At 44.9% G+C, this 14,924-nt stretch overlaps 1 protein-coding gene across 2 annotated transcripts in view; it reads right to left on the reverse strand.

Moving 5' to 3' along the window:
* The window catches only part of LOC140128224 (A.superbus venom factor 1-like), a 224,420-nt gene that overhangs the window by 206,232 nt on the left and 3,264 nt on the right, over positions 1-14,924 (reverse strand). Inside the window, exons 2-9 of one of the 2 annotated variants that reach the window (XM_072149766.1) lie at positions 7,018-7,204; positions 6,760-6,922; positions 6,488-6,558; positions 5,370-5,464; positions 3,827-3,909; positions 3,104-3,191; positions 2,728-2,830; positions 2,448-2,568 (exon numbers count right to left, since the gene is read on the reverse strand). In XM_072149766.1, the coding sequence (XP_072005867.1) occupies positions 2,448-2,568; positions 2,728-2,830; positions 3,104-3,191; positions 3,827-3,909; positions 5,370-5,464; positions 6,488-6,558; positions 6,760-6,922; positions 7,018-7,204 (911 nt within the window). Of the gene's footprint in view, positions 1-2,447; positions 2,569-2,727; positions 2,831-3,103; positions 3,192-3,826; positions 3,913-5,369; positions 5,465-6,487; positions 6,559-6,759; positions 6,923-7,017; positions 7,205-14,924 lie in introns of both variants that reach the window. The other variant, XM_072149765.1, reaches the window with a different exon arrangement.

Consider the following 14,924-nt stretch of genomic DNA (forward strand, 5'->3'; position numbering starts at 1 on the left):
CAGAAAACAGATAGAAATGATAAGCAATTAGACACAATCTCTATAAAGGAGCGGTTCTATAGGTGGTTACCACAGACACTTTCTGTTCTCATCATTTGTGGCTGTTTTGGTTGCTTCTGCATTTTATCATTGCCCTCACCCCTAGAGGCAGCATAAGTGTCTATAACCCACAGAAGTAGCTCAGGTAATGCAGCTCATCCAGGATGGCACATCAATGCGATTTGTGGCAAATAAGTTATCTGTGTCTGTCCAGAGCATGGAGCAGATACCAATAGACAGGAAACTACCCAGCAGCTGGACTGCTACCTCTGCCTTAAGCAAGGAGCAACAGGAGGAGCAGTGTCAAGGATCTGCACAATGACCTCCAGCAGCAACTAATATCCTCTCGTCTGATCAAACTTACAGAAACACACTCCATGAGGGTGGGATGAGGGCCCTATGAGGGCCCAATGCTTAAATGGCCCGATGCTTAAAGCCTAAAGCCCCTTCTACACTGGCGTTTTTCACGCGCGAGTTCTGCGCGTGCATTTGACGCGCAGAACTTGCATTGCACTCTGTCCCATTGTATTCAATGGCTCTTTCTTCATTAGCGTTGTTTTTCACGCGCGTGCTTGCGTTCGTTTGCACGCGCGTCAAAATCGCAGCATGCTCTATTTTTGCGAGTCACGCGCAATTTTCACGCCCCATTCAAGTCTTTGGAGATGCATCAAGAACGCATTGCACTCGCAATCATTGCAAGTGCAATGCGAGTGCAATGCGTTTTAAACGTAAGGGTTGCTAGGTGACCAGAATAACAGTATTTCCCCTGCTCGCAAACGATCATTTAATTAAAAAAACACAGTGAAGAACAGTGAAGAATAGAATAAAACCAGTGAACACAGTGAAAACAGGATCATTTAAGAGAAAAACACAGTGCAGAATAGATTACAGATGTTCGGCACATCTGCTTACTTGTCGGGAGATACGCGCGGAACGGTGCGGCCAAAATAGCATGTGAAGAACAATATATATGTGTGAAGAACACATTGCAGATGTATTTAAACATCTGCAATTTGTTCTTCACACACATATATATTGTTCTTCACATGCTATTTTGGCCGCACCGTTCCGCGCGTATCTCCCGACAAGTAAGCAGATGTGCCGAACATCTGTAATCTATTCTGCACTGTGTTCTGCACTGTGTTTTTCTCTTAAATGATCCTGTGGTCACTGTTTTCACTGTGTTCACTGGTTTTATTCTATTCTTCACTGTTCTTCACATCTGCTAACTTGTCGGGAGATAATATACACGGGGAACAGTGAAGAATAGATTGCAGATGTTTGCAACTTATCAGAAGACATTATTTTTTAATTAAATAACCCATTTTAATCCCAAACCATGGTCCCTTTGAAAAATGCTCGATTCTCCCATTGACTCGCGCGTGAAAAATGTGCCGAAAACGCAAAAAAAACGCTAACAACACGCGCGTGAAAAACGCAAAAACGCTAATTACTCCAAGGAAAAATGGAACAAAAACGCAGCCAAAAACGTCAGTTTTTCACGCATTGCACCCTGACGTGAAACGCAACGCTAGTGTGGAAGAGGCCTAACACCAAGGGCGTAACTACAGCGGTAGCAGCCATAGCAGCTGCTATGGGACCGCAGTGCCAGTTCTTGGAGGAGATCCCTTAGGAGAATATCCACTGCCTCATCTGGAGCATGCTTGGGCATTGTAAGAAGGTCATACAGGCACTTGGAGGCCACACACAATACTGAGCCTCATTAGGACCATGCCTAGGCATTGTAAGGAGGTCATACAGGCATGAGGATGACACACTCACTACTGACCCTCATCAGAAGCATGCCTAGGCATTGTAAGGAGGTCATACAGGCACGTGGAGGCCACACAATACTGAACCTCATCAGGAGCATGCTGAGGAGTTGTAAGGAGGTCATACAGGCACGTGGATGACACACACAATACTGACCCTCATCAGGAGCATGCCGAGGTGTTGTAGGGAGGTCATACAGGCACAAGAAGGCCACACACACAATACTGAGCCTCATCAGGACCATGCCGAGGTGTTGTAGGGAAGTTATACCGGAACATGGAGGTCACACAATACTGACCCTCATCAGGAGAATGCCGAGGTGTTGTAGGGAAGTTATACAGGTACATGGAGGTCACACACAATACTGACCCTCATCAGGAGCGTTCTGGGGCGTTGTAGGGAGGTCATACAGGCACAAGAAGGCCACACACACTACTGAGCCTTATTTCCGAGGCATTTCAAGTGAAGCTAAATCAACCTCATATTTGATTCATCTCTTTTATTTTGAGAAGATTTCCAAATCCAATCCTACGTGGGATATTCATTTTGATTTTCCTTGATCATTTTATTGTTTTTAGGAAGAAAAATTAAGAAGGTATAAAAATGAAATTTTTTATTCAGATTACGTAACTCACCAGAATCAGTGATGATAGTCACGGACATGTATAAGGTGTACTGCAACAAGTCATCAGGATTCGGGAAGCTCTTAACAAGATCTTCTCTCTTCAGTACAGCTTGTCCTTCTCCCTCACTAATCTAATGGACACAATAGAAAACAAATTGAATGAATTGAAGGAAAAGAAGACTAAAAATAAATAGAGGAAAAAAAAGAGAAGAAAAAATTAAATTATTTTTACGTTTTATTAAACAAGAAAAATGTGTTCTTTGTGATATTTACAGATATTATATTCTTACCGGAATGCGTCTCTGGGTGTCTGGTAGACTGGTCCTTGTATCATCCTTCTTCACCCCAAATATTACCAAGGCCATGCCATCTACAGGCTTCCCATACAGGAACCTGGTATTGAACAGAAAAACTGAAAAACCTGATTTATGTCATCACAGTCCTGTCCATGTCCCCATACAGGCTCCTCTGATATCACATGAGTAGACGCTACTGTATATACAGAACAGAAAGCTGCACACAAGTTTGTAACCAGTTTGTATCTGATCTTGGCTAGGGGTCGGTAATTGGCTGCTATGAAAGCTGCTAGTGGAGGAAAAGCTCAGGATTCCTTTTTTGAGATTTCTCTTAACATTTTATAAAATTAAGAACTGATCATGTACTTACTGCGCTTTAATGTCCACAATAAATTCAGGGTCTTCAAAATTATAAAAAATTTTCTCCGGAATCAGCTTAATCTCTATTGTGGGAAGCACTATAAGGGAAAGAGTAGAAATGCTCATGAATACTTGCTGCCTATCTATACTGCAAAATAATATACACATGTTACCAGGGTAAGTGTCTGCCCATAATAGGATTTTGCTTACCCTGGTAAACTTTCTGTTTTGTCACCAGAAGCCCTATCCATGGGAGGACTCAGGACTTCCTTTGACTTCCCCCATCCTGAGGGCTTCCGGCGGATGAAGGGAGTCATGCAGTTGGCGGATGTTGCGATGTGCCAAGGACATCTGCACCACACTCCAGCCACCGATATGGGAGATGCTAATATGGGAGACCCTACTAATTGCCCCGGGAAACCTTTGTTTTAGTGGCCAACCCCTTTACAGGCCTTTTAATGCATGGGTCAACCTGTGCCTATAGGGAGAGCTCTAGGTTCTGTCCTACATCTCCTCTTTCCACAGAACTCCATTTACCGGTATGTTACCTGACGACTCTCTGAGCTTCTGTCCATCTTGCTAGAAATATGGAATTCAGGTGAGATTTCGGGGTTAAAAGTTATTATAGAGTTTCTCGTATTTACTTTTATTTTTACTTTATGCAATTTTTTTGGAAGTTAGTAATCATTAGTAAAATATTACCGTTCCATGTCTAGTAGTGATAGCCTCTTACCATATTCTTTCACCTCAAAGCTGGTGGAGTATAGATGCAGGGGAGAACCTTCATATCTCACTGACATGGTCCATACACCCAAACTGCTGGGACAGACATACATGTTATATTATAGGGGAGGTATTACATGATTCATAAAGAAAAATCTCCAATAATATATTATGTTTCACAAATGCCATGTTGAACAACTCTATGAATCTGTAGAATGTCAAGACAAGTTGGATACAGAAACCCAACTACTAGATGGGTGGGTGGGGGGGGTTGCTACTTGTCAGACCACTTCACAGACTCTCTCCTCACAACCCCTGCTCTCTTTATGTAGCTGCTCCCGTAACCTCCACATGGTGACAGCTGAGAGGCTAGTCACTGTATAGACCTTGTATATACAGACTGTGCCAAGTGGATTTGCTTCTTGAATTCTCATTGGATTCACTGTTAAGCTCCTTCATGAGGGCAGAATGCAGTGAGCTCAATTTTAGGGCAAAGGGAGGTAGAAGTTAAAATCCGCCCACTTCTCTGCTGCTGAGAAAGATTTTTGACAAGTAGCTTCAGAACTCAACAAAGGACAGAACTCCGGGGAATTAAAAGCAACACAATGGGGCAGATTTACTTACCCGGTCCGTTCGCGATCCAGCGGCGCGTTCTCTGCACTGGATTCGGGTCCGGCCGGGATTCATCAAAGCAGTTCCTCCGCCGTCCACCAGGTGGCGCTGCTGCGCTGAAGTCCGCTGGAATGCCTCGAAATACACCGGCCTATCCAGGATGAAGGTGAGTGAAATTTTCGCGACACAATTTTTTTTTTAAATGCGGCGGTTTTTCCGAATACGTCGGGTTTTCGTTCGGCCACGCCCCCCGATTTCTGTCGCGCGCATGCCGGCGCCGATGCGCCACAATCCGATCGCGTGCGCCACAATCCCGGGGCAATTCAGGTACAATCGGCGCAAATCGGAAATATTCGGGTAACACGTCGGGAAAACGCGAATCGGGCCCTTAGTAAATGACCCCCAATATGGTCATTATATGTTTCTTTTGAATGGGCAAATCAGATATAACAATTTGATATGTGTGCGGCTTGACCCTTTAATGGTCCCTGAATGTCCCCATTAATATGGGCACTGTATGGCACTTTAGTATGGACAATATAGCATTTTATTTATGCAGTCCCCATCCTCGAGGTGCCGGGATTCTTTTCCTATACATGTATAACCACTTGTATTTATGAATTTATGTGCAATCTACACCAGAATTCTGAAACAGACTGCATAGTAAATAAGTTGTTTTAAATATGAATAAGAGCGCTCATCTCCCCTGAAATGTGCAAATGTCATATAATACCTAATCCCGATTACCTAGGGGGTCATTTCCGAATTCAAAATAAACAGATTAATTTTAAAGCAGATCTGAAGAATCAAAGTCCTGTCTCCAGAGGGAATAGGGTCATCGCCCTAGGGGACAATGTACCGTGTAGAGAGCTGCCTGATTTATACTCTGATGTATTGTATTAAATGAACAAAATTAGATATTCCAGTAGGTTTCTTTTTACCTCACGAGTTCGGGGAGTCTATAGGATAATCTAATGATACCGGAGTTTCCATAAGTTTCGTAACTCCTCCTCTCAACAATGACATTATCGGAGCTCTGTACAGAGAAAAGTAAGATCATTTCATCATCTGGGAACATCTGCTTCATAAAAAAGGTTAAAATTGTAAAATTTGAGCAATAATACAACCATTGTACTACAGGATGGGGTCATATTCTTGGTGAAACATGTTATAGGGCATTATAGGGCATGTTATAGGGCAGGTTTTCAGATTTTTGGGGGACTTTTTAGGTACATTTTTGAGACTAAGGTCCAAGGTCTTAAGAAGGTAGCCGGTGGTTGTGTCTGTTGCAGTTTCTGTATCCTTCCAACACAGAGGGTTTCTTTGTTTTGTAACTTTTAGGTGCAAATTAGAGACTTTTTAGGTGCAAAACAAAGTACAACTTAGTTCTTAGTTCCATACATGCACCTAAAAAGTCGCAAAAAATTAAAAAGTCAAATCAGAAACAAAGAGAAACAAAAAATTTAGAAAAATACATAGCACTGCCAACTGGCAATTATTTGTGTCATGAACTTCTATAGTCTGCTCAGGTAAATGTCCTAAAAAATGATCCTATATAATTTATAAGTCCTTATAATTTAATTATAATTTATACTGATTTAAACAGTCTTTAAACTTACAGTTTACAGCAGGAGAAAGACACCAGACCAACACTTCAGGCTTGGAGCCACACACCCCCAGCTCTGCTAAACATCCAGTAATACCGGTCTGGATCAACTGTAGCAAGCAGCTATACTACTTTTAAATAAGGGTCAGAAACCTAAGGTTACTGACAAAGATTAGCGGCTTACTTCACTGAGGCTAGGCACCTCGGTGACACGTATCGGCCCTCGACCACGATACCTTGTGCCTTGTCACGGCAGGGAAAGTCTGATGGGTTCAGTTCTAGGGCTCACAGTGTGTGTCTGTATTTCTTCTCCCTGTCTACTCTTTACACTCCATTCTTATGTTAATTTGTGACCTTCAACTGCCCCTTTGGTTACTATGGGGGAAATTGCAGATTACTTCAAGGTAAAGACCATTTATTTCTCATAAATATAACATGTTAGAATGATCTTACCAGAAATTCAATGACCAGAGCTGTATTCACAGGAGACAACTTGCCATCCATAGCATAGATACGGTAGAGAACTACACAAAGAAGATGGAGAAGATGAGTTGTACAACATTTGGAAGGGGACACATCGTGTGACTGTTGCTTTCCATCACCTAGTTTGTGGAGAATGTGGTGCCTGCCATGTAATAAACCAACGTCCACAATGGAAGCAAACCTATGTCCACCAATTATGGATCACATTTTGAGTCTCGGCATTTATAACCTCATAGTAATACCTGTAGACCCCGGGGTGTAGATGGTCTTGTCAGTCTGAATGAAGGCGTATCCACTTTGATGGCCCAGCAGGACGACCTTCTCCAGGCTGCACACGGGAGACGTCACAGTCACATAGACGTATTGTTTGGATTTTGGATCTTTAGCTAAATCTTTAGATGAAATCTAAACAATGAAAATGAAAAATAGTATAATCAGAGACACATCAGGATAGATAACTGTGTGATGTATCTGTCACTTGTGTCACGCCATGACCTTACCCGGACTGTAGCGGTGCCCAGGAAATTGTTACCATAATTCAGGGAGATCTTCTGCTTCATTAAACTCAAAGTTCTCTTTGGAAAGTTCTGAACTTGAACTTCAGCCTCAAAAGCCATGGTGTGTCCATCTAAGACGATGGTTTCATCACTGTCCCGGTGTAACACGCTGGGTGTAATGAGAGTGCACCTATCACAGAGACAAGAAGGACATCAGCCAAACCCCTCAGGACCACCACCGGTGATGTATTATTGGGATTACTGCCATCAGCCATACATGTACATTGTATAGAAATCCAAGATGATATAATAGTAGATACATTCTATAACTATATAATAAAAAAATAAATAATAATTATTATATATAAATATTATTGGGGTTATCCCAAAGGCTATAACAGGGCATTGGCAATTGGTGGACTGTTGATATCAGTCTTTAGTCTCCCATGCGCCCCCTACAGGAATAAAACTGATAAACCCACTTGTTCAGGTTCGCTTGCAATGCACATTGGGGCTTATTTACTAAGGGTCCCACGGCCACATTTTCGTTGGATTTTCCAACTTTTCAGGGATCGTGCTGGGGACTGTGTCACACATGATTGGATTTTGGCGCACCGGCGCTGGCTTTCATGCGACCGAAATCGGGAGGCTGGCCATCAGACGTTCCGACGGATTCGGACAAAGCGCGGGATTTAACTTCGAATTTGTGACGCAAGATCAGGCACTTCCATGCACTGGGAAGAAGAAGGTGAACTCCGGGGACCTGAGCGAGGAAGCGACACATGCAGGATATCTGGCGCACAATCTTAGTGAATCGCGGCAGATGTGCATTGGAGTCGGGGAACGCACATCGGGGAATGCGCAGGGACAGGTAAGCAAATCTGCCCCATTAACTGCACTGCTCCCTCACCTCATGTCTCTATCTCCCCCCCCATATAGATTGCGAGCCCTCACGGGTAGGGTGTTCCTCCAACTTGTCTCCTGATCACTGCAGTTTTGTATTTTGTGCTTGCACCTGTTTCTGTCTTAATGTAATGTGAACCTCTTACTGATTGGACAGCAACATGGAATTAATGGCACTCTATAAATAAATAATAATAACAATAATAAGAATAACAATAATGATCTCAACATAGATTTGGAGATCTACGGTGTCTTGCCTTAGGTTGGTTGACTCTCCCTCTCGGTTCCCTAATCAGTATGTGAGCTACTACACTACTTATTACTCTTATTCATACATTATGGCTATATACTGGCTAATTTAATGCATTCCCATTACTGTTCCGTATTCCAAGGTGGCAATTACAGTGTATGAATCATCTCCCGGCTAATATGGGTTTTCCCTCAAATAAGATGGCTGCTATGGCTTCCTGTGCTCTGTGTGTCACGGGTTCCCCTGCACCCCTGTACCTCTGTGTGGGCCACTGTGGTACTCACCTCGCCAGGTTCCAGCGGCGTCTCCTGCGGCAGGGACGCGCGTGCTCCAGCTCTGTTAAATATAAAGGGCTAGCGCACCGGTAATTGGCGCTGACCAGCTGCCTTTCCTGATGAATTCCCGGCCCCTTCCTGTGTTCCCTGCTGGGTCTTTGTGCCTCATAGTCTTAGAGAAAGCTTTACTGATGCCCTGTGCGCTTACATTGATTTCTCGTTGTGACCTTGATTCCATTCCTGACCTCGCTCCTGTGCTGCCCGTCCTGACCTTCTGCTATGTCCCCGGCTCTGATCCTGTGCTGCCTGTCTCAACCTTCTGCCTGTCCCCGACCACGCTTCTGCCTCACGATTCTGTACTTTGCCTTGGCAGCCACTGCGGACAAAGTCACACCTGTAGAACGACCTGGTGGTACCACACCACAGCAAGTCCAACCCGCTTTGTGGCGGACTCTGGTGAAAACTGGGTACCACTTAGACTCCGGTCCCAGGTGTCGGCTTATGTCATCATCCGTGGTGGTCCAGAGGATCCACTATCACCGATCCTGACAATGTGCATGCGCCAACAGTGCATTGAGATAAACTTTTATTATAGACACTAGACTACATACTAGACTATCTATCTATACAAGTAGAATTAAAGACAACACTTTGGGTTGGTTGGAACAAAGGTTAAAAGGAAAGTGTAGTTCTATATTCACAAAAAAAAAAACTAGGCAGCCATCCAAGAATAAGGAGGAATCCCTTGAAGTGTTGTGTGTATTTTGGTACAGACAAAATGTAATCTTTCTAAAGCCAGATATATATTCAGTATGTTGTAATTACACACCAAATGAAAAATAGACAAGACTGGGAGGGAGAAAATCAGGGGTTCCCAACAATATGACCCATGAGGGACCTGTAACTGTGAGGGAATTGGTCTAAAGTGACAATCTTATTGTAAGTGAGTTTACAAGAATTAATGGTATGGACAGACTAAAATTCAATGAGAAATATAGTAAAATATTGTTTTTTAATTTCAAAATTGTACATATTGAATATGGACAGAGCACAGTATTACTACCGTGTTTTCTATGTAATTATTTCTTATTTTCTAATATATACATATAATGTATGTGTGTATGTGTGTATATCCGCTAAAGGAATCTGCACCGTACAATCACCAAATTTGCGCTCTCTGTGACTCAGGGAACGTCATGGACCCGGTTTAGAGCCGAAATTTTCACCTCACGTTTTCCAAAATCCACTTATTAACCACCATATACAGTAGTCATTGTCTGCTGCTGCTGTGGCATATAGAAGCTGAGCCGTAATTGGCTTCTATTCTGCCATAGGTCATTAATATGAGCTCTGAGCTGTGATTGGTTACTATAGACAATGAGTATAAGACAGGGAGAGTGAGTGAGTGACAGAGAGACAGACAGGAAAAGTGAGTGAGCGAGAGACAGGGAGAGTGAGTAACAGAGAGACCGGCAGGGAGAGTGACTGACAGAGAGACAGACAGGAAAAGTGAGTGACCGAGAGACAGGGAGGGCTAATGACAGAGAGACCGGCAGGGAGAGTAAGTGACAAAGAGACAAACAGGTAAAGTGAGTGACAGAGAGACAGATAGGGAGAGTGAGTGACAGAGAGACAGGCAGGAAGAGTGAATGACCGAGAGAGACAGGGAGAGTGAGTGACAGTGAGACAGGCAGTGACAGAGAGAAAGTCACAAAGTGTGAGTGACAGAGAGACAGGGAGAGTGAGTGAAAGGCCATTATTGCGGGGTCAGTCTATGGCATTGGTTCACTATGCCGTGAAAACACTTTGGGGCTCATTTACCAAAGATCCGAATCGCACATTTTCGCCGGGTTTCCAGAATATTTCCGGCTTTCATGCGACAGAAATGGGGGGTGTGGCCATCGGAAAACCCAACGGATCCTGAGAATCCTGAGAAAGAATAGCACTCACATACACCGGGACGAAGAAGGTGAACTCCGGCGGACTTCAGCGCAGCAGCGACACCTAGTGGATATAGGGCGCACGGCCTTAGTGAATCCCGGCAAGCTCCGAATCAACGTCGGACAACGCACCGCGGGATCGTGAATGGACCGGGTAAGTAAATGAGCCCCTTTGTCTCACGACACCCTGACTTGGACAGGCAGCCGTGCTGCAAAAGATAGGATTTGCCCTATATTTTGCAGGATTGTGGCCGGGGAACACATATAGCTTAAAGGAAACCTGCCACTTAAAAATGGTAGCTTTTCACACAGATACGTGGCACCAGCTCAGGGTGAGCTGGTGCTGGAACAAATTTTCATTAGTATAATAAAGCCAGTATGCATCGAAATCGGGGGGCGTGGCTGTAAGAAAACCTGACGGATTCGGAAAAAAACGCCGCATTAAAAAGTGTCGCTTGACACGCGCATGGTGAACCCTGCACGGTGACAGTGAACTTCAGTGAACTCCGACGGACTTCATTGCAGCAGCGACACCTTGTGGACATCGGGCGCACTACCTTAGTGAATCGCCGGAATCAACCCGAAACAGCGTCGGAGAACCCACCGCTGGATCGCGAATGGACCGGGTAAGTAAATCTGCCCCATTATGCTGCTGTCAGTGTCGGACTGGGGTGTCTAGGCCCGACCAGTGAAATGTATTCTTGGGGTCAACCCTAATAATAAAAATCTTTAAATAAAACTCAAAAAGACTCAAGAAGAAAAGAGGGGGTGACACAAGAGCTTACAGTCTATGAGGATGAGGGGGTGACACAAGAGCTTACAGTCTATGAGGATGAGGGGGTGACACAAGAGCTTACAGTCTATGAGGATGAGGGGGTGACACAAGAGGTTACAGTCTATGAGGATGAGGGGGTGACACAAGAGCTTAGAGTCTATGAGGATGAGGGGTGACACAAGAGCTTACAGTCTATGAGGATGAGGGGGTGACACAAGAGCTTACAGTCTATGAGGATGAGGGGGTGACACAAGAGCTTACAGTCTATGAGGATGAGGGGGTGACACAAGATCTTACAGTCTATGAGGATGAGGGGGTGACACAAGAGCTTACAGTCTATGAGGATGAGGGGTGACACAAGAGCTTACAGTCTATGAGGATGAGGGGGTGACACAAGAGCTTACAGTCTATGAGGATGAGGGGGTGACACAAGAGCTTACAGTCTATAAGAATGAGGGGGTGACACAAGAGCTTACAGTCTATGAGGATGAGGGGGAAACACAAGAGCTTACAGTCTATAAGAATGAGGGGGTGACACAAGAGCTTACAGTCTATGAGGATGAGGGGTGACACAAGAGCTTACAGTCTATGAGGATGAGGGGGTGACACAAGAGCTTACAGTCTATGAGGATGAGGGGGTGACACAAGAGCTTACAGTCTATGAGGATGAGGGGGTGACACAAGAGCTTACAGTCTATGAGGATGAGGGGGTGACACAAGAGCTTACAGTCTATAAGAATGAGGGGGTGACACAAGAGCTTACAGTCTATGAGGATGAGGGGGTGACACAAGAGCTTACAGTCTATAAGAATGAGGGGGTGACACAAGAGCTTACAGTCTATGAGGATGAGGGGGTGACACAAGAGCTTACAGTCTATGAGGATGAGGGGGTGACACAAGAGCTTACAGTCTATGAGGATGAGGGGGTGACACAAGAGCTTACAGTCTATGAGGATGAGGGGGTGACACAAGAGCTTACAGTCTATGAGGATGAGGGGGTGACACAAGAGCTTACAGTCTATGAGGATGAGGGGGTGACACAAGAGCTTACAGTCTATGAGGATGAGGTGGTGACACAAGAGCTTACAGTCTATGAGGATGAGGGGTGACACAAGAGCTTAGAGTCTATGAGGATGAGAGGTGACACAAGAGCTTACAGTCTATGAGGATGAGGGGTGACACAAGAGCTTACAGTCTATGAGGATGAGGGGTGACACAAGAGCTTACAGTCTATGAGGATGAGGGGGTGACACAAGAGCTTACAGTCTATGAGGATGAGGGGGATGACACAAGAGCTTACAGTCAATGAGGATGAGGGGGTGACACAAGAGCTTACAGTCTATGAGGATGAGGGGGTGACACAAGAGCTTACAGTCTATAAGAATGAGGGGGTGACACAAGAGCTTACAGTCTATGAGGATGAGGGGTGACACAAGAGCTTACAGTCTATGAGGATGAGGGGTTGACACAAGAGCATACAGTCTATGAGGATGAGGAGGTGACACAAGAGCTTACAGTCTATGAGGATGAGGAGGTGACACAAGAGCTTATAGTCTATGAGGATGAGGGGGGACACAAGAGCTTACAGTCTATAAGAATGAGGGGTTGACACAAGAGCTTACAGTCTATGAGGATGAGGGGTTGACACAAGAGCTTACAGTCTATGAGGATGAGGGGTTGACACAAGAGCTTACAGTCTATGAGGATGAGGGGGTGACACAAGAGCTTACAGTCTATGAGGATGAGGGGTTGACACAAGAGCTTACAGTCTATGAGGATGAGGGGGTGACACAAGAGCTTACAGTCTATAAGAATGAGGGGGTGACACAAGAGCTTACAGTCTATGAGGATGAGGGGGCGACACAAGAGCTTACAGTCTATGAGGATGAGTGGGTGACACAAGAGCTTGCAGTCTATGAGGATGAGTGGGTGACACAAGAGCTTACAGTCTATGAGGATGAGGGGGAAACACAAGAGCTTACAGTCTATGAGGATGAGGGGGTGACACAAGAGCTTACAGTCTATGAGGATGAGGGGGTGACACAAGAGCTTACAGTCTATGAGGATGAGGGGGTGACACAAGAGCTTACATTCTATGAGGATGAGGGGTGACACAAGAGCTTACAGTCTATGAGGATGAGGAGGTGACACAAGAGCTTACAGTCTATGAGGATGAGGGGGTGACACAAAAGCTTACAGTCTATAAGAATGAGAGGGTGACACAAGAGCTTACAGTCTATGAGGATGAGGGGGTGACACAAGAGCTTACAGTCTATAAGAATGAGGGGGTGACACAAGAGCTTACAGTCTATGAGGATGAGGGGTGACACAAGAGCTTACAGTCTATGAGGATGAGAGGTTGACACAAGAGCATACAGTCTATGAGGATGAGGAGGTGACACAAGAGCTTACAGTCTATGAGGATGAGGGGGTGACACAAGAGCTTACAGTCTATAAGAATGAGGGGGTGACACAAGAGCTTACAGTCTATGAGGATGAGGGGGTGACACAAGAGCTTACAGTCTATGAGGATGAGTGGGTGACACAAGAGCTTACAGTCTATGAGGATGAGTGGGTGACACAAGAGCTTACAGTCTATGAGGATGAGGGGGAAACACAAGAGCTTACAGTCTATGAGGATGAGGGGGTGACAAAAGAGCTTACAGTCTATGAGGATGAGGGGGTGACACAAGAGCTTACAGTCTATAAGGATGAGGGGGTGACACAAGAGCTTATATTCTATGAGGATGAGGGGTGACACAAGAGCTTACAGTCTATGAGGATGAGGAGGTGACACAAGAGCTTACAGTCTATGAGGATTAGGGGGTGACACAAGAGCTTACAGTCTATAAGAATGAGAGGGTGACACAAGAGCTTACAGTCTATGAGGATGAGTTGGTGACACAAAAGCTTACAGTCTATAAGAATGAGAGGGTGACACAAGAGCTTACAGTCTATGAGGATGAGGGGGTGACACAAGAGCTTACAGTCTATGAGGATGAGGGGGTGACACAAGAGCTTGCAGTCTATGAGGATGAGGGGGTGACACAAGAGCTTACAGTCTATGAGGATTAAGAGGTGACACAAGAGCTTACAGTCTATGAGGATGAGGGGGTGACACAAGAGCTTACAGTCTATAAGAATGAGAGGGTGACACAAGAGCTTACAGTCTATGAGGATGAGGGATGACACAAGAGCTTACATTCTATGAGGATGAGGGGGTGACACAAGAGCTTACAGTCTATGAGGATGAGGGGGTGACACAAGAGCTTACAGTCTATAATAATGAGGGGGTGACACAAGAGCTTACAGTCTATGAGGATGAGGGGGTGACACAAGAACTTACAGTCTATGAGGATGAGGGGGTGACACAAGAGCTTACAGTCTAAGAGGATGAGGGGGTGACACAAGAGCTTACAGTCTATGAGGATGAGGAGGTGACACAAGAGCTTACAGTCTATGAGGATGAGGGGGTGACACAAGAGCTTACAGTCTATGAGGATGAGGGGGTGACACAAGAGCTTACAGTCTATGAGGATGAGCGGGTGACACAAGAAGTTACAGTCTATGAGGATGAGGGGGTGACACAAGAGCTTATAGTCTATGAGGATAAGGGGTGACACAAGAGGTTACAGTCTATGAGGATGAGGGGTGACATAAGAGCTTACAGTCTATGAGGATGAGGGGAGGACACAAGAGCTTACAGTCTATGAGGATGAGGGAAGTGACACAAGAGCTTACAGTCTATAAGGATGAGGGGGTGACAC

Source organism: Engystomops pustulosus, chromosome 4 (assembly GCF_040894005.1).
Source record: "Engystomops pustulosus chromosome 4, aEngPut4.maternal, whole genome shotgun sequence".
NCBI lineage: Eukaryota > Metazoa > Chordata > Amphibia > Anura > Leptodactylidae > Engystomops > Engystomops pustulosus.